Source organism: Polyodon spathula, chromosome 13, assembly GCF_017654505.1.
Source record: "Polyodon spathula isolate WHYD16114869_AA chromosome 13, ASM1765450v1, whole genome shotgun sequence".
NCBI classification, from domain to species: Eukaryota; Metazoa; Chordata; class Actinopteri; order Acipenseriformes; family Polyodontidae; genus Polyodon; species Polyodon spathula.
Genome location: NC_054546.1, coordinates 27,069,534 through 27,095,894, shown reverse-complemented (window position 1 = coordinate 27,095,894; position 26,361 = coordinate 27,069,534). Strand labels below are relative to the sequence as shown.

The 26,361-nt window shown below is 44.5% G+C and overlaps 1 protein-coding gene across 2 annotated transcripts in view; it reads left to right on the top strand.

Moving 5' to 3' along the window:
- The first annotated feature begins 679 nt into the window (after positions 1-679).
- Positions 680-26,361, top strand: part of LOC121325673 (pleckstrin homology domain-containing family G member 6-like) — a 37,049-nt gene continuing 11,367 nt past the window's right edge. The window contains exons 1-10 of one of the 2 annotated variants that reach the window (XM_041268526.1): positions 680-1,096; positions 2,269-3,198; positions 8,304-8,426; positions 8,983-9,147; positions 13,009-13,104; positions 14,253-14,303; positions 15,370-15,519; positions 23,743-23,853; positions 25,622-25,771; positions 26,001-26,138. In XM_041268526.1, coding sequence (XP_041124460.1) covers positions 2,989-3,198; positions 8,304-8,426; positions 8,983-9,147; positions 13,009-13,104; positions 14,253-14,303; positions 15,370-15,519; positions 23,743-23,853; positions 25,622-25,771; positions 26,001-26,138 — 1,194 coding nt within the window. In that variant the 5' untranslated portion in view covers positions 680-1,096; positions 2,269-2,988. Of the gene's footprint in view, positions 1,097-2,268; positions 3,226-8,303; positions 8,427-8,982; positions 9,148-13,008; positions 13,105-14,252; positions 14,304-15,369; positions 15,520-23,742; positions 23,854-25,621; positions 25,772-26,000; positions 26,139-26,361 lie in introns of both variants that reach the window. The other variant, XM_041268525.1, reaches the window with a different exon arrangement.

Here is a 26,361-nt window from a genome sequence, read left to right as displayed (position 1 = left end):
GCTAATGAGCTGTAGGAAAAATAAAACACTTGTGCAGCACCATTAACTATGAGCTGTTGCACAGAGAACACATTCAACATTGCTTAGCAATGCAGATAGAATACCTGGTAATTACAAACAGTGTAATTCTAGTGCAGTCTAATCTACTGATCTTAAACTGCAACTGAAGTATAATTCTAGTACAGTAGTCTCATGAGCTCAACTGCAGTTTCAATGTAATTCCAGTGCAGTCTAGTCTAGTGATCTCAAACTGCAGTTACAATGTAATTCCAGTGCAGTTTAATCTAGTGATCTCAAACTGCATTTATAATGTAATTCCAGTGCAGTCTAGTCTAGAAATCTCAAACTGCAGTTACAGTGTAATTCCAGTACCTAAATGGTTAAACAGAGTACTGTAGGTAGTTAAAGATCGCTATTATTTACTGTATTGAAACTGAATTGTAACTGCTGTTCAAATCACTAAATCATACTGTGCTGGGATACCGTTGAAACTCCAACAAGCAGTTGTTGTTCTGCTCTGTCTTAAGTGTTTAGTTCTGTGTCTCTCAAGTGCAGAGTTTGAAACGAAATACTTTGCATATCTTTGTTAGGGTGGGGTACTGTTCTTTTATTTATAATGAAAATGAATGTTGTTTAACAGGGCTTGTGCTTGTGCGTGCGTGTGTGTGTGCGTGTGTCTCTGTGTTTGTGTCGCGGCCTCGTCCATTGAGATGCGACAATCGCATCGGAGCAGTGTGTTCCGGGCTTAATCTCTGCTCACTGCAGTTCATTTATGCGCGTCTATTCGGTACAGTGTGGTAACTGCTCCAAAACTACACCCGCAATATTTTTAACGCATGCGGAGCGGGGAGAGTGACGACTTCGTGAGACAGGCTCAGCGAGTATCTGCGAGGAGTCCCCGAGTCACTAGGATAATGTGCGCAAATGTCTGCCCAGAAACCTGTCGAACAGGTAGGCAGTAGCACCTGTTTTGGTTGTCAAGGCACTTTGCTGTATCGGTGCGCGCGGCTCGGCGTCTTCACAAACTGACCACATCACTGACATTTCAGAGACGCTGTGGATATCAACAAAATCAGGACGCGGTTATCTTGTCAAGGTAACTATATATCTATCTCTATGTGACACATACATACACGTTTTAATTTACGGATTGGACGCTTTTTGCGTTTGTATAATTAAAGTATTATTATACAGTAGTTTTGCCAACCTCGGAAATATAGTAGGGTCTACTTGTATAACTAAAACTGCAGTTACAATGTAATTCAGTCTAGTCTAGTGATCTTAAACTGTAGTTAAAACTGAGTTATAATGGAATCAAATACTGTAATATTAAACAGCAGTTACAATGTAATTCTATTTCAGCCCAGTATAATCTAGTTATTTAAAACTGCAGGTTACTGTGTAGTTTGTATTACTGTCTTAGCCTGCACCTGCAAACATTTCTTCCTGAGCTGTAACAGAGCCTGAAGATGTAATTTCTGTTCTACCATTTTGTACACTGCAGTGAAGCAGGAACATGCCTATTCTATTCGATTCTGTGCTGTTCTATTCTGCTCAAAGAATGACACATATTTAGTGGTTAGCAGGTTTTCAGGGGAGGGGAGCTTGTGTCACTAAGCTGAAAACTACCATTGAGGTGGGTATAAACAAACTGGACTGTCAACAAGGTTATCTATTTCTTTGAACATTGGTATGGGACACCAAGAAGTAACTATATCTGTCTGACTGTCTGTCTGCCTGTGTCTGCCTGCATCTTTAATGAAACCTTGGAAGAATGTAGTAAACTAGCACAGGTGATATATTGTCATGTTAAATGGTGCCTAACACTGTCTGCATCTTAAATAGTGGTTGCTATAGAATCAGTTTTATTTATGTATTTATTTATTTAACCTAAAATAGAAGCTCTGGGTGTGTTTGCCGCAAGGCTGGGCAGTTCTGATTCAACCGCTAGGGACATTCACACTTCAGAGTCAACACGGACCAAGCCCATTCTGTTAAAACTAATCATTTGAAACATGGCATGACAACAACACGCAATACTTTCACAGCAGGCCTGGGTGTCTCAGACAGACAGACAAACAGAAAGACAGAGTAATACATATACAGACAGACAGACAGACAGACAAATAATAATAAATTCAGACAAGCATATAGACACAGACAAACAGTCAGACACTACTGCTAAATACACACAAGCATATAGACACAGACAAACAGTCAGACACTACTGCTATCTACAGCCTAATTTATGTATTCATTATTTTTCAGTTTTTACCACAATTCCTACCTGGGTAGATGGGCTAAAAATAAAAGTGTGGAGTCCATTTCCTGAAGATCCCAGCACTGTCTGTGTGTTTTCCCTGGAATCTGCATCTCTTTTTAAAGGGATCGACTCTCTTAATGGAGTGGCGAGTTTAGCCCAAACTGCACCCCCGGAGGAGGCATGCACACACGCAGTGACAGGGGGTGGTGTGGGGCGCCATACACCACAGGGGTGCTATTACACACCATGCTGCACTATACTGAACTATAATGAAACAAACTACGCCAAGCTGCACTTAACTAAACTATACTGTACTGTACTACACTACACAATCCTAACAGTCACTATACTGACTGAAACTATACTAACCTGCACTAAACGAAGCTATGTTGAACTGTACTATATATTACAATATATACAGAAATAAACAACACCAAACTACTAAATTATACCATAGTATACTGCACTGCACTATACTGTAGTGTATCAAACAATACTACACTGCACTATACTATACTGTTAGGTTCTTTTCAAACCCATATCTTACTATACTGTACTGAGCTACACACTGCTAAACTGTGATATACTGTTCTGTACTTAACTATATAACACAATACTCACAGATAGACCCCCCCCCCCCCACAGTGTTGGGATTCACCCCAAAGCCTTGGAAACCAGTGCTTACATCAACAGGAAGTAACATCAAAGTCGTCCCCAGCCCAGACATGACGCAGGAGGTGATGACGGTCGGTAGCAGGGGTTCAGCAGCCAATGGGCTTGTGGCTTCCAGGGTGGAGCAGTACGAATCCGGGACGGGAGACAGCAACTGCCCTGAGCCTGCTGCTTCACTCTCACCCACTCACCACCGGGGGGCAGCACAGCTGTGGAAACTGCAGGAGAACAAGCCCAGAAAGTTCGGGACATTGGGGTACCAGGTAACCAACCAACCAACTAACTACCAGGTAACTAACTTACTAACTGAACAACCAAGTTTGGAAATAACTAACTAACCGACATCTGAATTTACTTTGAGTAAAGGTCAAGTCTGTGCCATCTTTACAAAGCATTTACCAAAAGAAAACTTCAAGCTAACAAACAAACAGCTCAGGAGTTTAATTTAAACACTATAAGAGTTTCCCGCAGTAAAAGCACGGCAAAGCGTAATAAAGGACAGTGGTAACACACAGGTAACCATTGTAAAGCACAGAGAGGTGTAGTAAAGCATATTAATAAACATGGCAAACCAGGATAAACAATCGTAAATACATAGTTGAACCATAGAAAATGCATTGGACAAAACTGCAAAAATTTACGGAGGAAAACTTTTAGAATTGTTCACACTCCTTAGTTGTTTCCTGCTGGTACTGTAACATACTGTGCAAATTTACACAGTGGGAAAAGTTTTGTGAATATGGACCACTGTCTCTGTCACTTTTATAGAGCCTACCGCCTGACCTGCAGTTATAAACTGGGTTTAAAACCACACCTTTTATTGAAATAATTACAGATTTCAAAAACCCTGTGCAGCAGAACTGCACTTTAATTACCTAGCAACTGCTGCTTTGATGATAAGATGCCTATCGTACCCTAAACTGGTCAGACTGGTTTTACTGGGAGGCGTGTAGAATGTGTAGCACTGGGTGTTGGTTTAGTCAGAGGAGACAATTGTGTTAAAATGTCAAAGCTGATCTGATCAGTCAGGGACGGTCTTTGAGCATCTGAGTTCATTACACTGCCCATTCAGTCAGAGACAGGAGTGGATTACACTGCTCCATACAGAAATAGGAGTGGATTACATTGCCCCATACAGTCTGAGACAGGAGTGGATTACACTGCCTGTACAGTCAGAGACAGGAGTGGATTACACTGCTCCATACAGAGATGGAGTGGATTACATTGCCCCATACAGAGACAGGAGTGGATTACACTGCGCATACAGAGACAGGAGTGGATTACACTGCTCTATACAGTCAGAGGCAAGAGTGGATTACACTGCCCATACAGTCAGAGACAGGAGTGGATTACACTGCTCCATACAGAGACAGGAGTGGATTACACTGCTCCATACAGAGACAGGAGTGGATTACAATGCTCCATACAGAGATAGGAGTGGATTACACTGCTCCATACAGAGGCAGGAGTGGATTACACTGCTCCATACAGAGACAGGAGTGGATTACACTGCCCATACAGACAGGAGTGGATTACACTGCGCGTACAGAGACAGGAGTGGATTACACTGCTCCATACAGAGACAGGAGTGGATTACACTGCTCCATACAGTCAGAGGGGAGTTTTTAGCAGGACTTTCACTTCCAGGAAACCTCAGATTCTTCCATGCACATTTTACGTACAACTTTAACTACTTTTTTTATTTATTGTGTTTTAATGACAAGTAAATTCAGAAGTGTTAGTTAGTTATATAATTAAGTGTTCATCTTTTATAAAGTCTTACTATTTTTCTTAACGTACTGCCTAAAATCTATTCACACTACAGCTAATAAAAACATATGGAAATGCAGTCAAATAACTGGGACACCAGAACACACATTCAACTCTGTGTAGAGTGCAAGTCATTCTGCCTGTTATAGAAGGAAAGCAGTGGTACTAAACAGCAATGCAAACTCATATATCATTTGCAGAATGAGTAAATGGGAGATATGTGAACCTTTTAATTCTCACTTTCCAGCCAAAAGCTAGTTTACCTAGATTGAGGTTTTTAATTTACAGCATGCCAAAAAAAACTGTCAAAACAAATGCTAGAAAAAACAGAACCGTGGCAGGACAGTGCTAAGGCCGAAGCTGTTACCGGTAGGAATAAGAGACTCAGAGACAGAAGCTGCGATGAAGCACTCTAGCAAACAAACAAATAAACTGTGGCACAAGGGCCAAAATAAGGATTTTAACAAAACAAGCAAACATAGGCTAGGCATTCGCATTCACTACCAAATTGCAGCCAAAACACAGTTTCACTCCCCTAACTCCCTTCTCCAGACAAATAATTTCGTCTTCCTTTAATACAGGTGACCATTCTCCAGTTAGCACTCAGTTACCTAATTGGGAATGGCCACACCTGTAATTGCTGGCAGGGACATAGTTAACCACATCCCTGCCAACCTTACATTCCCACACACACTATTTACACAAGCAGGGCTGCTTCTGCCCTGCCACATGAACTATGATTATTATTTGATTTAATAGCTTGATTGCAGTTTGCCAGTGTGATGGGCATGTAGCACAAAGGATCAGCAGGTCCCGGTCTCTCCAGTGGTCATTTAGCAAAGACAGGGCGCTGCATTTACAGTAGGATCGCTTCACATTTTGAAAATTAAAAACCACAACATGCACTTAGATGGGTATATTTATAATTCATGTTAGCTTGGTGGGCTTTACTGAAGTGAATAAACCTGCTGATGAAAGCGGTTGTTTAGAGTCCAGCAGGGATAGTTTCAACAGTGTGCATTGAAACAAATCATATGTTTATTATATTACAGACAGATTATTATATTAAAGGTAGATTATTATTAGATAGGGCATGACACTCTGATATCACTTAAAATGACAGAAAATATTCTAAAGAAAGTATTCAACTCTGAACTCATGACTTTTTAAAGCCTTTTGCTCCATGTTTAAGCCCTTCAATGAAATCCCTGAGTTGTTTATTTCTAATTCTGTAGCAATAATTCTTATTTTATTATATCTTTGTACCAATGCACCCCCCTCACAAAAGCAAATATCAGGTTTTGAGGAATCCCATCAGCAGTGTTTTACGAGAACAGAGTCCTGACCTGGTGATCCTGCGGGAGCCAGTGGCAGGGACAATGGAATCATGTAAAACAGGACCTGCGTATGGCTGAAACAGGGCTGTATAAACACAGTGAAAAGAGGCTTTAAAATACATACAGTACTGTGCAAAATTTTTAGGCAGGTGTGAAAAAATGCTGTAAAGTAAGAATGCTTTCAAAAATATACATGTTGATAGATTATATTTATCAATTAATTAAATGCAAAGTGAGTGAACAGAAGAAAAATCTAAATCAAATCCATATTTGGTGTGACCACCCTTTGCCTTCAAAACAGCATCAATTCTAGGTACACTTGCACAAAGTCAGGGATTTTGTAGGCATATAGTCAGGTGTATGATTAAACAATTATACCAAACAGGTGCTAATGATCATCAATTCAATATGTAGGTTGGAACATAATCATTAACTGAAACAGAAACAGCTGTGTAGAAGGAATAAAACTGGGTGAGGAACAGCCAAACTCAGCTAACAAGGTGAGGTTGCTGAAGACAGTTTACTGTCAAAAGTCATACACCATGGCAAGACTGAGCACAGCAATAAGACACAAGGTAATTATATTGCATCAGCAAGGTCTCTCCCAGGCAGAAATTTCAAGGCAGACAGGGGTTTCCAGATGTGCTGTCCAAGCTCTTTTGAAGAAGCACAAAGAAACGGGCAACGCTGAGGACCGTAGACGCAGTGGTCGGCCAAGGAAACTTACTGCAGCAGATGAAAGACACATCATGCTTACTTCCCTTTGCAATCGGAAGATGTCCAGCAGTGCCATCAGCTCAGAAAACAGTGGGACCCTGGTACACCCACCTACTGTCCGGAGAAGTCTGGTCAGAAGTGGCCTTCATGGAAGACTTGCGGCCAAAAAGCCATACCTCCGACGTGGAAACAAGGCCAAGCGACTCAACTATGCACAAAAACACAGGAACTGGGGTGCAGAAAAATGGCAGCAGGTGCTCTGGACTGATGAGTCAAAATTTGCAATATTTGGCTGTAGCAGAAGGCCGTTTGTTCGTCGAAGGGCAGGGGAGTGGTAGACGAATGAGTATCTGCAGGCAACAGTGAAGCATGGTGGAGGTTCCTTGCAAGTTTGGGGCTGCATTTCTGCAAATGGAGTTGGGGATTTGGTCAGAATTAATGGTCTCCTCAATGCTGAGAAGTACAGGCAGATACTTATTCATCACGCAATACTATCAGGGAGGCATCTGATTGGCCCCAAATTTATTCTGCAGCATGACAACGACCCCAAACATACAGCAAAAGTCATTAAGAACTATCTTCAGTGTAAAGAAGAACAAGGAGTCCTCGAAGTGATGGTATGGCCCCCACAGAGCCCTGATCTCAACATCATCGAGTCTGTCTGGGATTACATGAAGAGAGAGAAGCAACTGAGGCTGCCTAAATCCACAGAAAAACTGTGGTTAGTTCTCCAAGATGTTTGGGCCAACCTACCTGCCGAGTTCCTTCAAAAACTGTGTGCAAGTGTACCTAGAAGAATTTATGCTGTTTTGAAGGCAAAGGGTGGTCACACCAAATATTGATTTGATGTAGATTTTTCTTCTGTTTACTCACTTTGCATTTTGTTAATTGATAAATATAAACTATTAACATGTCTATTTTTGAAAGCATTCTTACTCTACAGCATTTTTTCAAACCTGCCTAAAACTTTTGCACAGTACTGTACATAAATAAGAAACAAGCCCACAGCAAATGGACCAGTTAGTGCCTCCGTCCAATGTGTTAACCTACACTGAAGCTTGTATGGCATGCCCCTAAAGCCGGCCCTGATCACAGTGCCTGTGTTTGTAATCTCAAGAAATACATTCTTTTTTTATAAGTAAAATATCATCTGTCCTGTCTACTCTCTTTCCCTTTCTTATACAGGACTACCATCTGTCACCTCACTAATATAAACTAATAGAAGTGAATCTGTCCAGTCGACCCCCTTTCACTGTCTCTTATACAAGACTACTGTCTGTCACCTCACTAATAGAAACATGATGCAATGTAGCTTAATGCTAGAAAATGCTTTTACACAAATGACTGGGTGTGTGGAAACAGTCTATCTATGTGTCACGCTTACATTTTGACATGCTGTTAGAAAAGTGCTGGAAATTAGTTTCAGACATTCTTTAGCACAAGATATTAGAACCTGGGGGTCTAAAATGGCATCGGTCTGTCTGCTTGTGTCTGTCTGGGGATGAATATCACTGACATATTGATTTCATTGGATTTATTTCCAGAGTAAAAGTAAACAGAAGAAGCACCCTGAATATGTGACGCTGGGTAAGGGATCCTCCCACAATCCCAAACACAATCGTGCAATGCTGCGCATGGGAATCTTCAGCCAGGGACCGTCTGAAAAGGTACATCACAAGTTACAAGATTCACTGGCCTTCATAGAAACAACCAAGAAAGCAAGACGTGCACATAATAGCATTTTAAACGCTGAGAAAAATAAAATGCTTTTTATTTAAATAAGGCACGGATTAGTACAGAAAATCTATAGAACTTTTGCCATTTTCCTATCAATATAGCCAAGGATTCATTTGTGGCGGATCACTGATCACTGAAACTGGGACAATTTTACTGTTTCCAACCAAGACTGAAAAGTTGGACAATCCCAGCTTTCCCAGGGAGTCTGGTGACCCTGTGCAAGAGATCAAGTAATCCCTGTTGGTTCAATTGAGCTGATAATTGAGAAATACTAAAAGAAACGCCATACCTTCAATGACAAATGTTTCCACTAAAAGTCTTTCTAAATGTCTTCAATGAAAGAAAAAGACTTCTCATCAAAAATGTTTGTCATTGAATTTATTAAGCTTATTTTAGTATTTGTAAATGTACCACTATTGATGATGATGATGATGATGATGATGATGATAATAATAATACTAATGATCCCCGGTATTTCCTGCTTAGGACCTAGGCAAGGTGGAGCAGCTGAAGAACAAGCTTGTCTCTTACAGCATGTTCGGCCTCCCCAGACTGCCGACGGAGGTGGGCTCAAAATGGGAGATCAGAATGGGAGAGGAAACTGGTATCAGCCTGGAGAGCTCCTGGAAAGACATTGTGCAGGGACATGAGGTGAGAGACAAAGACCACTGTCCATCCGTCCGTCTGTGTTCCTGCCTGTCTATGTGCCTGTCTGTGTGCCTGTCTGTCTGTCTGTCTGTGTGCCTGTCTGTCTGTCTGTCTATGTGCTTGTCCACCTGTGTGTGTGTCTGTCCGTCTGTCTGTGTGTCTGCCTGTGTGTATGTCTGTGTGCCTGTCCGTCTGTCTGTTGGTCTGTCTGTCTGTCTCTGTCTGTGTGTCTGTCTGCGTGTTTCTCTGCCTACCTGCCTGCCTGTCCGTCCCTCTGTCAGTCTACCTGCATATCTTTTTGTCTGTCTGGTTCTGTTATGGTACTGTGCTGGACCGCAATGGACAGCAGTGTGGATTGGATCAGGGCTTCAACTGGGATCCCAGTAGGGTGTCAAAATATGAAAACATCTGATTAAACTGTGGTCCCATTCTGCCCATAGCAGCCACACTATTGAATATGCTTGTGCTACCACTGACCTCAGTAATATACAGCACTACTGTGGTGTCACTGTCTGTGTGTCTGCATTGTCCTTGAAGATCATTTGGGAAGAGTATAACTAGCATACTGTGTTCCCATTCTACCAATAACATTGAAGTTGCCCTAGCAGACCCCAGTATTGTCTGCAATAGCAGCTTCACAATGTATTGATATGGTTGTCAATGACAGTGCAGATGGATGGTAACACTACTACAATGGGTATGCAGTGGTTCTGTATTATACTGAGGGGCAGTGGTGAGGTATGACACAGGCCTGGTTTTTGGGATGGAACCGCGTAACAGTCTCTCGTTTTGATTGGTCCATGTCTGTCACATGAATATGTCGTCACATGAGTGGAAAAGCTTGCAGACATTTTTAACATTACGATCAGCGAAAGAGAGTGTGAGATCTGCTTTCCACAACCTTTCAACTAAAATATAACATGGTATTTTGCTGTACTAATATAACAAACTGTGGGTTATTACTTGATATGAATTATCATGTTATGCACAAATGTAAAATTATTATTTTTTTTTTTTTCTGTAGTGGTGTATTGTTTTCTTTCAAATAGCTTATATCTATAATCATTTGCGTGATGTATTTTAATATCAAATATATACACTATTGCAGTTTTGTTAGAGGATACATTAGTTTATAACTAATGTAATCACATTTTTAAATATAGGCTGCCCCTGTTCTCATTTACGTCCCAAATTCTGGGCTGATTTGGTTTGCAGATAATGTCCCAAACTCTGGGCCGATTTCATTTTTTTATAATGGGATTTGCCATAGGGAGGGGGTGGTCTCATCGTACCTCATATCTCCACGACCCCTGGGGCAAGGAACTAGGGAGCACTCTCTTCATGTGCACATGACTCTCAACTAAAGAAAATCACCGGCCACGGGTTCGTACGTCATCCCGCCGCCAGATGGTGGGTGTTGCCCCAAAGGTGTTTTATAATGGGATTTCCAATAGACATTTTTCAGGGTGCTATATCTTGTGTTTTGGGAGTTCCCGAGACTTGAAAATTGGTACGGGGGTGCAGTTCGGGGCCCCTGTCGATCCCTCCAAGCGATGTGTCCCCAGCTTGAAAGGACCCCAATTTAGATTTTATTTGCTAACCTGGAACTCAAAAGCTATTGGAAATCCAACCTTGACATGCCATCATACTGAAAATGTGAGAATTTGTTGAAAATGTAGCATTTGAAAACAACACCCTGTGAAAGAGGGGCCCCAGACATGACCCTAGGAAGTTCAACCCAGGTTCTAGGCCCCGGGGTCATTGAGATATGAGCTGGAGAAGGGTCGTTTTTGGACATTTTTGACAAGGCATATCTCGGGTTCTGTGGAGGTTAGGAACTTGATTTTTTTTGCGGCGGGACCCAACAGGGCCCCTGCACAAGGAGTCACCATTTTCGTGGTTCTAGGTGCCAGGATGGCAAAATTATTTTTTTCGTCACAACTCAAGTTTTTGGGTGAACAACTGCGCCGTTTTAGGAGGTGGTTTGAGGCGCTCTGAGTCTGTATCACTTTCAATGGTGTCTCTACATGCTCGGGTTCAAGAGATATGCATGAAAATCTGTTTTTCAACCCTGCCATAGACATGAATGAGGCTGAACACCCTGAAAATATTTTTTGCAAAGAATTGCTACAAATTCATGGCATGTTACATGAATTTCTAGAACCCTTCAAACAGTGGTTGTAGGTGCTCTGGGTCGAGAGATATGAATAAAAAATAGTTTTTTAACACTGCCATAGACATGAATGGGGCTGAACACCCAGATTTTTTCTTTTTGCAAAGAATTGCTTAAAAACTGGGCATGTTACATTCAGTCTGGTCCCCTGAGTCTAGAACCATTTGAATGGTGGTTCAAGGTGCTTCTTTTTCAGAAATACGCATTAAAAGTGATGGCTAGGTATGTGCATGCAGGGGTTGCATGGTGGTGTGTGCATGCAGGGGTTGCATGGTGGTATGTGTGTGCAGGAGTTGCATGGTGGTGTGTGCGTGCAGGGGTTGCATGGTTGTGTGTGAGTGCAGGGGTTGTGTGGTGGTGTGTGCATGCAGGTGTTGCATGGTGGTGTGTGCTTAGAAACTTGGCTGTCAGCTAAGTCCCAAAAACTGGGCTGAATTTGAAAATTAACTAAAAACCAAAGTGGCCCAGAATTTGTGACATTATCTGCAAACCAAATTGGCCCAGAATGTGGGACATAAATGAAAATAGGGCAGCCTATATTTAAAACTGTGATTATATTAGTTAGAAACGAATGTATCCTGTAACAAAACTCCAATAGTTTATATATTTGATATTAAAATACATCGCGCAAATGATTATAGATATATGCTATTTGAAAGAAAACAGTACACCACTACAGAAAAAAATCAAAACAATTCTTACATTTGTGCATAACTTGATAATTCATATAAAGTAATAACCCATAGTTTGTTATATTAGTACAGCAAAATACCATGTTATATTTTAGTTGAAAGATTGTGGAAAGCAGATCTCTCGCTCTCTTTCTCTCTCTGATCGTAATGTTTAAAATGCCTGTAAGCTTTTCCACTCGTGTAACGACATATTCATGTGACAGACATGGACCAATCAAAACACGAGACTGTTATGTGGTTCCATCCCAAAAACCAGGCTTGTGTTATACCTCGCAATGTTAGCAGAATAGCAATGCTGCCTTTGGTAGAATGGCACCACAGTAGGCTTACTTTACTCTTCCTAAATGACTTTCAATGGCAATTCAGATAGACAGACAGATAGGCAGATGTACATTGTATGTGTATATCTGGAGAACATCCAGTTGTGATGAAACTTTGTGAAGGCATTGTGTTGCATTAGTCATTGAGTAAGGTGAGGCCCCTGACAGTGTGTTTACACTTCCAACTTGGACCTGAACTCGATCAGATAAAAATATTCTTATCATCTGAGCCCCCCATTTACACTTGAGCACAGACCTAGGCTGGCTTTGGCCCTGTATGTGTGCGCATAGAACCTGAACTGCAGTGCATACCCGATGATCTCGACCACCCCTTGTGTGCAGACATTCCCCCCTCCCCAAAACACAGAGGCAGAAGTGTGTAAATCCACAGCAAGCCTGGCTTGTGTGTTTCTGCTTCAAGGAGGTAATTCTGTGCTAATTCAATTTTTCCATCAAAAATAGCGGAAAACATCGAAAACTTGCATGTCGGTACCGTCTACAGACCAAAGCCGCCACAGAGACCCTCTCTGGAGCAGGAAATTTAGAATGTCTAGACCTGGCTGGACATACACTACAAAAAAAGAAAAAAGACCTGAGCCACCTCAGCCTTCCCAACAGTGGCGAGTGTGAACTGGGTGTGCATGTCAGGTGACAGGCTGCTGCTTTGTTTTTTCTCCAGACTATGAGCAAAAAGCAGTCTCATCTGCAGGAGGCAATCTGGGAGCTGATCCACACGGAGCTGACCTACATGAAAAAGCTGCGAGTGATCACTGATGTAAGAGCAGAAAGAGCAAATCCACTGACACTGACACACACCTCATATTGAAATAGCAGAGAGCAAATCCACTGACACTCATACACACCTCATACTGAAATAGCAGAGAGCAAATCCACTGACACTGACACACACCTCATACTGAAATAGGAGAGAGCAAATCCACTGACACACACCTCATTATGAAATAGGAGAGAGCAAATCCACTCACACACACCTCATACTGAAATAGGAGAGAGCAAATCCACTGACACACACCTCATACTGAAATAGGAGAGAGCAAATCCACTGACACTCACCTCATACTGAAATAGGATAGAGAGCAAATCCACTGACACTCAACCACACCTCATACTGAAATAGGAGAGAGCAAATCCACTGACACTCACCTCATAATGAAATAGAAGAGAGCAAATCCACTGACACTCAACCACACCTCATACTGAAACAGCAGAGAGAGCAAATTCACTGACACAGACTCACACCTCATACTGAAATAGGAGAGAGCAAATCTACTGACACACACCTCATTATGAAATAGGAGAGTGCAAATCCACTGACACACACCTCATACTGAAATAGGAGAGCGCAAATCCACAGACACACACCTCGTACTGAAATAGGAGAGCTATGTACTGTGTTGTCTGCATCACAGTGCTATATTTATAAAGGTATTGACAACTCTTTTGAAATGTTTCATCACACATCATGACAACTGGACAAGCCATTTCTCAACATTCACTCAGGAGCATTCGTTGGGAGAAAGAGAATTTCTCTTCTAAGGATCACAGTGCATCCAGATCACACTCCCTCCTACAACAATTCAGATTTTCTTTTCCCAGAATAAGTAATTTTAATCACTAGCATTGTTGCAGGAGGGAGTGCAAACTTGGTGCACTGCAATGTTTGGAAGAAGGGCGAATGTTCCCAAGTAAACATTGAAAAGGAAACTCAACAAATGTAGTGGTTGACATCTGGATGACATTCCTGTTTGTTTACATTCTGACAGCTATAAGGAAGGTTGTTGTTCAGCTGTAGGGACACAAGCCCTCTCCTCCCCCTGAACCCTGCTTGCCTCTATAGGACACAATATTGATCTAAAGTTCTGATATGTTGTTTATTTCACTGTGGTTTTCATTTCTTTACAGTTGTTTATCTGTGGGATTTTGAATCTTCATTCAGTTGGATTTCTCACAGATGTAAGTTTTGATTCTTTTAAGTTGTAAGGTTTTCCGCTAAGATTTACAATATATACTGTATATACAGTTACAATGTAGTTCTAAGTACAGTGTAGTCTAGTGATCTTAAACGACAGTTAAAATGTAATTGTAGTACAGTCTAGTCTACAGATCTCAACCCGCAGTAATGTGTAAATCTAGTACAGTCTAGTTTAGTGATCTTAAACTGCAGTTACAGTGTAATTCTGTGTCCTCCTGGTAGGGTAGCCGGGAGGACAGAAACTCAGAGACAATAAAACTGTAGTGAAAGCGCTGCTGCGCTGTTTTAATCAACAAAAATGGCAAACAAAACACAAATCTCACACACAATACACTTACAAAATAACTGGCACAAGGACCAAAACAAAAGTTTAAACAAAACAGTTCAGGCTGGGCAGAGCCTTCACTGAACTTTATAAAACACAACACCTCCACCAAACAAAGTAATTTCCCCCTTTTTATAGTATGTGGCTGGAGCCTAATTATCAATTATTCAATTAGCTCCAGCCACATTCTCACATGTGTTTTGGCAGGGATAGGAAATTAACCCCATCCCTGCCAACCACCACCAACCAAATCACCACCCCACAATATTTACAAACAGGGCCCTGCCCTGCCACATTCTGCCTTCATTAGTGTTATACAAACTAGAAGACACTGAGTCAAACAGACAAGCATTTGGGCTCTAGTGCCTTCAGCAGTGTAATGAGGTTAACAGTAAGTATGTTTCTTCTCATGTTTGTTGAGTGGATATTGTAATGCTGCACAGGGAGTTTATCCAGAACTTCAAGCACTCAATAAGGAAGTATACAAGCTCTGATTAATCTTTTCAAATGTCAAGATAAAAATAACCTCAACTATGTACCTAAAAGTATTTTGCTGTCCTTGAGTGAAAATCTGAGTCCTAACTTCTTAGTAACCCAGTAAAGGAGTGATTTCAACTTCTCTGCCATGTCTCAGATCCAACACAAGGTATCAGCATTCCTTCTTTTCCTGTATTATGTTCTGACAGATTCCTGTATATTTTTTGTTTATTGAATTTCTACAGGTGGATCCGGAACTCCTGTTCAGCAACATTCCTCAAATAATCTGCGCACACAGAACCTTCTGGCAGGAAGTGATATCACCACTGCTGAGTGAAGTGAGGCAAACCAGGAAACCCTTTGACCCTCAGAGATTGCATGATGGCTTCCAAACGGTAAAAAACTAAACAAGAAAATATTGGGGCCAGGAGATGAGGTAGACAGGCAGACAGAACGACAGACAGACAGACAGGCAGACAGACAGGCAGGCAGGCAGGCAGACAGACAGACAGAAAGATAGACAGTAGGACAGACAGACAGGCAGACAGAAAGATAGACAGCAGGACAGACAGACAGACAGACAGACAGATGACAGACAGAAAGGCAGAGAAGGCAAACAGGCAGACATGCCTTTCACCTTTCTCTAGAGGCCTGGGTTCCAGACTTCTGCTTATTGTATATGTTAGGACCCCAACTCGAAATACACCCCTAGATCGGGGTTCATTAAACCTTTATGAACATCTTTAGAACCCCAAATCTTTTCGTGTTCATGGTGGGGTTGTCTTGTGAATGACTTAAGAAGATAATCCAAAGACAAAAGCCATGAGCAACAACGTCACAGTGTGCTTCGGTCTTCTAATTAAAACTGCAGTACCACATTAGCTGTGTAGTACACAACACAACACAATAAAATAGCATGTCAAATAGCAACCTAAATCTTCTATATTTGTTTAATTCTAACAAATAATCACATTAATAACTAAATAAACATGATCTGTGCGTAGAATTTTACATACATTTTTTCTTTTCTTTTGTTTTAATTTAACCTAAGATTTAGAATTGAGTGTTTAAAATTGCGGATTAACTTTTGCAAAATACAATACAGCACACCCCTTTCTTAAAGTAAGTTAGTTTTTATTTCTCTTCATACATGCACAATCATCTTCATTTTCTTATAATAATAATAAATAAACAAATCAGATAGTTTGATCATTTTATTTTAAAACATAGGTCTGCAATGTGTTTATTTATTTGTTTATTTTATTTCCAAAGCAGCACAGTTTGACACATTTGGGGCTACTCCGAGAATATTCAAACTAGCATATTGTTTATCGTTTTGGCCACGTTACAATAATTCAATCAATCCGTGTATTTTTATATAGCGTCTTTCATGGCAATGCCACCCCAAAGCTCTTTACATAAAAAGTACAATGTCATAAATAAAAAAAAAACATGATTACAAACAAAACGATTTATATAAAAACTAAATCTCTATTACCAAAAACTAGGAAAAACCAATGTGTTTTTAGCATGCAAGTCCGATAAATATTTAGAGCCAGTTCCCTGGACAGCCTTGAAGCTCAACAGAAGAATCTTAAAAATAACCCTGTATTTGAAAAGTAACCAATGCAAAGTTTCCGGCACAATGTAATATGTTTAGTTTGTTTTGTACTTGTAACTATTCTTGCAGCAGCAGCAGTATTCAGAAACATCACTATTCAGATTAATATTTATTGTTACAGATTATTAATGTTACAGTGCACTCTGTTTATAAGAATCACACCCGTTCCTTAATAGGTTGACCGCTAGATGTCCTGAGTTCCTGCATGTATGCACGCCTCTGGAAAATCCGTAGTTGCTTGTTTCACTAAGAAATTAAGGATATTGGTCAATTGGTTAACTGCTTATTAAAGTTAATGACACCTTGTGATAATGTGGTTTATTGTAGACAGATTTAGAGGTGAGGTAGTGCAGGAATAGTCACAGACAGACAGTTGTAATCCGGTTTTGGAAAAGGGATGTTTTTTGTAATTCTCGTTCTGGCAACCAAACAATAGACTCTGACAATACACATCAATTTGTAAAGCACAGAGAACAAAAAGACAGGGATTGCAGCCCAAATAATAAACACACGCTATCCGCCCCACAATAATACTAGCCACTGTCACAGGTCTGGGTGCGTGCAGTAGTGCTTGTGGTGGGTTATAATAATTATTCATAGTGACTGTGGTGAAATGTTGATCCGGATTTATGCTGGCCCAAGGCGACAGCTCCGGATACGTGTTAGCCATCTGGTGGTTTACAAACACAGACATTTACTAATAGACACAAACAAACAAAACACTAATATTCTGTAACAATACACTTTAACTGTCCTTCTGGTTCTTACTCACTACAAACCAATGCAAAGGAACAGATTACGATTCTTTGTCCCCCTTATATGCTGTCACACATGACCCCTTGGTAAACTAATGCAGCTGCCTTCACAATCTGCGGCTGCTACATTGTTTTCCTTCCAGGTCAGTACATTCTTCCAGCGGAGTCTCGTCTTTTTCCAGACTGACCGAATTCCCAACCCAGGGAAAGAACTGTCAAGCCAACCCGTCCAAAGAACTCTGCCTTTGCTTAGCGCCCTCACAGGTCGAGAGGGGGATTTACAACCAAGGTGTATTGTATTTCTGTCACACACCTCGATAACAAGGCTTAGCCGATAGCTTTGTGATGGGGGTATAGAGGAGTAAGGAAGTGGAAGGGTGCGTGCATTGGAGAAGCAGAAGTAAGAGAAAGAAACCAATGAGCGAGTAAGAGATCTGATTGTTCCAGTTCTATAGTGTGCAAATAAGCAAAGCAGTCAGAGTATATGTGTAGTTCCAGGGGGGAACATATAAACTGTTTTGATTTGTATTTGTTTAGTTGGGTAACTTATCTGTCCTGACATCAGACAGGGATCATACAAAGTAGTGTTTAGTTAGTGCTCCAATTGAGAGCTAGCTTTATTTTATTTGTTTTGTTTTATTAGCGGTTGTTTCCCCACCACACTGTAAGCAAAACAAAACCAAAACCAGTTTTAAACTGTAAATCAAGACTCCAGCCTGATCATTTACACCTCCCTTAGCCACGTTACATAACAATTAGCAAAAGCTCCTCTGCGCATCAGCAGTTTAAATACAAAATACAAATGCCAATGGTGTTCAGTTACTGAGGACAATACATCAAAACAAGTCCTCCTGGGTAAGCAACGTGTTATATGATTACAATTATGTTTACTCAAGGCTGCAGAATCCTATTTTACAACAGTATACTCGAGAAGCGATTGTCTCATGAGGGCGCCTAGTTTAACTGCTGTGTGGTGTTATGTGTAATGGCCTTTGAATTAAAATGATAGTACAGCACAGTATTTTTCTGTCAGGGCTACCAATGCATGTAAGCATATGTGGCTTACTTATATTCATGCTCTGCAACCATCTCCACCCCCCGTTCGTGGCGTTGGATTTGGGTGGGGGGTTGGGGCGGTTGTTAGGAGTGCCCACACTCACCACACTGCAATACCCCCCTTACCACCCCACCCCCCCTCCTCACCGCTCCCCCCCACTCACCGCAGCGCAATCCCCCCTCATCACTCCACACCCCACCCCCCCTCACCACACCACAATCCCTCCCACCGCTCCACACCCCACCCAATCCTCACCGCTCCACACACCCGCACCACAATGTAATCCTCCCCACCACTCTCAAAACGCCCCCTCACCACACTGCAGTCCTCCCCTCTCCGCAGCGCAATCCCCCTCACCGCTCCAAACCCCCCCTCACCACTCCACACCCCTATCACCACACCGCAATCCCCACCTACTGCTCCACACCCCTGACTTAACCGATCCACACCACCCTCACCACACCGCAATGCCCCCCACCACACCCACCCTCCTCACCGCTCCACATCCCCCTCACCACACACAGCAATCCCCCCCCCACCGCTTCCACACACCCGTCATCACCGCTCTCCACACACCCCCAACCACACAGCAATGCCCCCCAACTGCTCCACACCTCCTCTCCTTACCTCTCCGAGGTGTGGTGGAGGGGTTGTGTGTGTCCGGGGGGGGGGGTGGTGGCCACGGTTCCACTCCCCCCCTCGCCACACAGCAATGTCCCTCCCCCACTGCTCTCCACACACCCCCCTGCACCACACTGCAATCCCCACCCACCGCTTCACACCCTCGTTCACCACTCCACACCCCCCTCACCGCACAACAATCCCCTCCACCACTGGCACACACACCCCCCCACGTGGTGCAATCCCTCCCACCGCGCTCCACACCCCCCGTCACCACACCGCAATCCCCCCCACCATTCCACAACCCCCTCACCACACAGCAAAATCCCCACATCACTCCACACACACACCCCCACATTGCTCCACACCCCCCCACGTCACCACATTGCGAAACCCCCCCGACAGTCCACACCCCCCCGCACCACACAACAATCCCCCCCACCACTCCACGGGAGTGTGTGAGGTGTGGGGCAGTCCCCCACCCACTGCTCCACACCCCCCCCTCACCACTCCACACCCCCCTCACTGCACAGTAATCCTCCCCCACCGCTCCACAAAACACCCCCCACATTTGCTCCACACCCCCCTCACCATATAGCAATCCCCCCCACCACTCTACACCCCCATCACCACACAGCAATCCCCCCCACTGCTCCACACCCGGTGTCATCACCGCTCTACACCCCCCTCACCACACAGCAATCACCCCCACCGCTCCACACCCCCTCCTCACTGCTCCACACCCCCCCCTCACCACACAGAAACCACCCCCACCGCTCTCCACATCCCCCCTCACCGCTGTGACCCGACCCCCCTGGCCACACTGCAGTCCCCCCACCGTCCACACCCCCTCTCGTCATCGCTCCACACCCCCCTCACCACACATCAATGGCCCCCACTGCTCCACACCCCCCTCAACACACAAAATCCACCACCGCTCCATAAACTCGCACCATACTGCAATCCCCCCACCGATTCCACACCCCCTCTCGTCATCGCTCCACACCCCCCTCACCACACATCAATGCCCCCCACCGCTCCACACCCCATTCAACACACAGTAATCCCCACACCGCTCCACACCCGCCTCACCACACAGCAACCACCCCCACCGCTCCACACCCCCCCCTCACCGCTCCGGACCACCGTCACCAAACCGCAATCCCTCCCCCCTCGCCACACAGCAATCCCCCCCACCCGGTCCACACCCCACCCACCTCACCACACGACAATCCCCACCCACTGCTCCACACCCCCCTCACCACTCCACACCCCCCTCACCGCACAGTAATCCTCCCCCACCGCTCCACACACACCCCCCAAATCGCTCCATACCCCCCCGTCACCACACTGCGACCCCCACACCACAGCGCAATCCCCCCAACACTCAACACCCCCCTCACCACACCTCAATCTCCCCCACCGCTCTACTCCCCCCTCACCACACCGCAATCCCCCCACCACTCCACACCCGCCTCATCACCACTCTACACCTCCTCACCACACAGCAATCACCCTCACTGCTCCACACCCCCCCACCTCTCCACACCACAATCCCCCCAACCGCTCCACACCGCCATCCTCACCAGTACACATCCCCCCTCACCATACCGCAATCACCCCCACCGCTCCACACCCCGCCTCACCACACCGCAATACCCCTACCACTCCACACCCTGCTCGTCACCGATCCTCACACCCCCCTCATCGAACTACAACCCCCGCCACCGCTCCACACTGCCCTCCTCACCGCTAGAAACCCCCCTCACCACACAGCAATCACCCCCACTGCTCCACACCCCCCTCACCACACAGCAATCCCCCCCACCTGAGGTGTGTGTGGGGGGTGTATCCACATAGCTGGGGGGGCAGTTGCGACCCCCTCACCGCTGGCCAAACACCCCCCCTCGCGTTAGGGGGCAATCCCCCCCCAGGTGTGGGGTGAGTGGTCACCACAGGGGCAATCCCCGACCCACTGGGGGACCCCCCTCACCACTCAACACCCCCCTCACCGCACATTAAGAAGGGGGTCCCCGAGGTGTGTCCACACACACCCCCCACATCGCTCCAACACCCCCCCATCACCACGCTGCGGGGGGTGGCGAGGTGCCACCCACCCCCCGCACCACAGCGTTAGGGGGGGTTGTGAGACACTGGGGGGACCCCCCCTCACGTTAGGGGGGATGGCGAGTGGGGCAGTAGTGGCGAGGGTGTGGGGACCCGCTCAACACCCCCCTCACCACACCTCAATCTCCCCCACCGCTCTACTCCCCCCTCACCACACCGCAATCCCCCCACCACTCCACACCCGCCTCATCACCACTCTACACCTCCTCACCACACAGCAATCACCCTCACTGCTCCACACCCCCCCCTAAGCACACCACAACCGCTCCACACCGCCATCCTCACCAGTACACATCCCCCCTCACCATACCGCAATCACCCCCACCGCTCCACACCCCACCTCACCACACCGCAATACCCCTACCACTCCACACCCTGCTCGTCACCGATCCTCACACCCCCCTCATCGAACTACAACCCCCCCCACCGCTCCACACCGCCCTCCTCACCGCTAGAAACCCCCCTCACCACACAGCAATCACCCCCACTGCTCCACACCCCCCTCACCACACAGCAATCCCCCCACCGTTCCATAAACTCTCACCATACAGCAAACCCCCCCACCTCTCCACACCACAATCCCCCCAACCGCTCCACACCGCCATCCTCACCAGTAAACATCTCCCCTCACCATACAGCAATCACCCCCACCGCTCCACACCCCTCCTCACCACACAGCAATCCCCCTACCGCTCCACATCCTGCTCGTCACCTCTCCATAACCCCCCTCCTCACCGATCCACACCCCCTCACCGTTCCATACCCCCCTACTCACCGCTCCATACACCCCCTCACCGCATGACAATCCCCCTTCACCGCTCTACAACCCCAACCTCGTCGCTCCACCCCCCCTCCTCACAGCACTGCAATCCCCCCTCACAACTCCACACCCCCCCTCACCACACAACACCCACCCTCCTCACCGCAGCACAATCCCCCCCCCATATGCATATCACACAATAACACTGCTGTACTCCGTATGTATTCAGTAAATATGTATTCACTTTATTAAAACAAATGTTCACTAACAGAGAACGCAACAAAAACATATGCACAATGCAGTGGTGCAATCACTGTTTGATTACATTGCACGATCCACGCTGCGTATGTGCCTAATCACGCAAAATGTGATCAAATTCAAGTTCAGAAACAGCTTTCTTGGCTGTACACATCATTGCACTTGATACAGTACCGTATTACATGTAGTCACTTTGCCCCAAAATGATTTTTATAAGTGGATTGCTTGATTCTTACAGAGTATTTTACATTTGTTAGTATAGGAATGATTTTGTCCCAGTGGTTGATTCTTATAAACGGAGTGCTACTGTAGATTTAATTAGAAGGCCGACGAGCACTCTGACATTGCTGTTCACTGCTTAGGGGGATTGTCTGAATTATTGTTGGTGCCACTGCTGTGTAATTAGTGTTCAGTGTTTTTGGTTATTTTATATATATTAAAAGATGGATTAAATCAGGAAAATATCTTAATTTTAATTTAAACATATGTAAAAATCTGGGAAAAAATATCTATACACATTTTATATGTGGAATATGATGCATAGCAGTTCTAGTTTCTGATTACTAATGTCACTGGCATGTATGATTTGTGCAAGTCGAAGCCTCATTTTCTATGTAGCTGGTACTTTGTATAAACATTTGGCCAGTCGCTGTGCTGACGGAAATAGTATCTACATAAGTTGTGAACATGACATCAGCATAAAATAAGCCAGGTTTATTTGCCTTGAAATCATAAAAAGAAAAGAAAATTGACAGAACATGCTGGTTCTAACTGCTGGGAGACACGTCAATAATCCCACTCGACATTCAATCAATCCATCAGTCATTCCATAAGTTAACCAACTACAGCATCACCATTTGCTGTCAAATATTTACGATTAAGATTGTCAGCATTAGGCAGTGTTTTACTACGGACAGTACTTGTCACATGAAGTCACCAATAAATACCTCTCTGCAGTAAACAGTGGCTGTCCACCAAAGTACAGCGTTCTGAAAAACTCATTAACAGTCATTCTGCACTCCCTTTTTATTAAAGCATGTGAAGAAGCTGCACAAATGGATTGCTTGTCTCTCAGTTTCCTTTCTTGTTTTAGTTTAATGTGTCGCTTATTTTTCAGTATGTACTTTTATTCTGTTACCCTTAACATGTATCTTAATTAGCGGTGTTTGCAGCGCTATGCATCCTCTGCCTCACCTGACCCACTTCTGCTATTTTTGCTTTTTGTATGCCTCGAAACATTCTGTTTTTTTATTATTCATAAACTGATTTACTTTTTTTCCCAATTCCTCAGTTTAAAAAAAAAAAAAATGGTAAAATTCGGAATAAACCGGAAAAGCAGAACACTATGTATAATATGTAAAACTGTAGAGATTGAAACTCAGGGGGGATGTCTGAATCCTTTCCTCCCTCACTCCCAAGTTTGACAAGAGATTCCAGTCCTATATCCAGTACTGTGCTGGTGAGGAGCACTGCATGGAGTATGCACGCCAACAGATGACACAGAATCAACAATTCTTGGTCTACGTCGGGGTGAGTACAAATACTTCGCTAAACAGAGACAGACAGACAGACAGACAGGCACACACACACACACACACACACACACACACACACACACACACACACACACACAGACAAAAAGACAGACACTCATACAAGCCACACACCCCAGCGCACACACAGACACACACACAGTAGCGCGCATACAGACACACAGACAGACAGGCACATATCCCAGCGTACACAGACTCAAACAGACAGACAGGCACATAGCCCAGCGCACATACAGACAGACAGGTACACAGCCCAGCACACACAGACAGACAGGCACACAGCCCAGCGCATACAAAGACACACAGAGAGACAGGCACACAGTCCAGTGCACATACAGACAGGCACACAGCCCAGCGCACACACAGACACACAGAGAGACAGGCACACAGTCCAGCGCACATACAGACAGGCACACAGCCCAGCGCACACACAGACACACAGACAGACAGGCACATAGCCCAGCGCACATACAAACAGACAGGTACACAGCCCAGCACACACAGACAGACAGGCACACAGCCCAGCGCATACAAAGACACACAGAGAGACAGGCACACAGTCCAGCGCACACACAGATACACAGACAGACAGGCACACAGCCCAGCGCACATACAGACAGGCACACAGCCCAGCGCACACACAGACACACAGACAGACAGGTACACAGCCCAGCACACACAGACAGACAGGCACACAGACAAACAGGCACACAGCCCAGTGCACACACAGACTGACAGGCACACAGTCCAGCGCACACACAGAGAGGCACAGAGACACACAGACTGACAGACACACAGCCCAGTGCACACGCAGACACACAGACAGACAGGCACACAGCCCAGCGCACACACAGTCACACAGCCTGACAGGAACACAGCCCAGCGCACACACAGACACTCAGACTGACAGGAACACAGCCCAGTGCACACACAGACACACAGACAGACGGGCACACAGTCACCCCCCAAAGGACTTGTGTGGTTGTTCTTGGTTTGTTCAGTCATTGTGTCTGCAGTAAGGGCCCTCATCACAAAACTGAAGGATTGTTTGTTTGAAGGACTGTTTGTTTGAAAAACTGTTTGAAGGAATATATGTTTGAAAGACTGGCTATTTGAAGGACTGTTTGAAAGACTATTTGTTTGAAGGACTGTTTGAAAGACTGGTTATTTAATGGACTGTTTGAAGGGCTGTTCTGTTAATATTTTTCCATTTTTTGATTAATGAAATCGGATGTGCTGCTGTTGGAACCTTTCTCAGAGTCTTAAGAGAGGGTTTATAAGTTTATTTTCATTGTCAAAGCCTTGTTTGTACTCTTCATTAAACAGTCCTTAATGTTTTCAAACAAAGGCTGTATATCCTGTTGGGGTGTTTTGTTGCTGTGCCTCTTTCTCCTTGTGTCTCCTTGTCTCAATGGGCTGAATTCTGAAAGCTATTTACTCCAATTCGTCATCAGAAGAATTTTTATAAGAAAGGAGAAACATACCCATTCAGCTACCAGCCCAGAAATAAACAATTAAGACTTTTATCTTAGTAGTCTTCATTTTTTTTATTTTATAATTTATCGTTTATCCTTTCAGATAAAAATAATTGTGCTAATGATGATTTGGAGTGAACAGCTTTGAGAATCTAGCCCATTATGTCTTGTTGTGTCTCCTTGTCTCATATTGCCTAATTGTCTTTCATTGTCTCTTGTTGTGTCTCCTTGTTTCATTGTGTCTTTGTCTCATTGTGTCTCATGTCACAGTGGGCAGAGACTCACAAGCAGTGCAATCGGATGAGACTGAGTGACATGCTGGCCAGACCCCACCAGAGAATCACCAAGTACCCCCTAATGTTGAAATCCATCCTGAAGAGAGCTGAGGGCTCTACCACCAGGGACAGCCTGGTCTCCATGGTAACTAATCAGCGACAAACAGACAGGCAGACAGACAAGCAGTCTATTTTAGTTTCAGTAACACTGATGAAGGCACTAGTCCAAATGCTCATCTGCTTGGCTCACTTTTCTAGTTTCAGTAACACTGATGAAGGCACTAGTCCAAATTCTTGTCTGTGTGACTCAGTCTCTTGTACATTGGCTCACCCTGTCTCGCTGTGTTTTAATATTGTTGGCGTGTGTCTTGCAGGTCAGCTCTGTGGAGAGTTTTCTTCATCATATAAACTCGCTACTGCAGTACAGAGAGGAGCTTCAGAAACTGTCTGTGGCGGCTGGAAGAATAGAGGGTTACGAGGTGCTGGAGAGTGCGAGTGAGGAGGTGGACAAGGTGACTGCGTGTGTGTGTGTGTGTGTGTGTGTGAGTGTCTGTATGTCTGCTTTTACAAGAAAGCTGATATTGTTAACACACAATACAAACTTTGAAGACACCATCAAATAAATCTGAGACTGATGAAACAGACTTGTAATTTGTTCAGCAACACAAAGCTCTGTCAGAAATAAAAACTAAATGATTAAAAACGGCATTAACCACAATGCTTTCTATTAGCTCA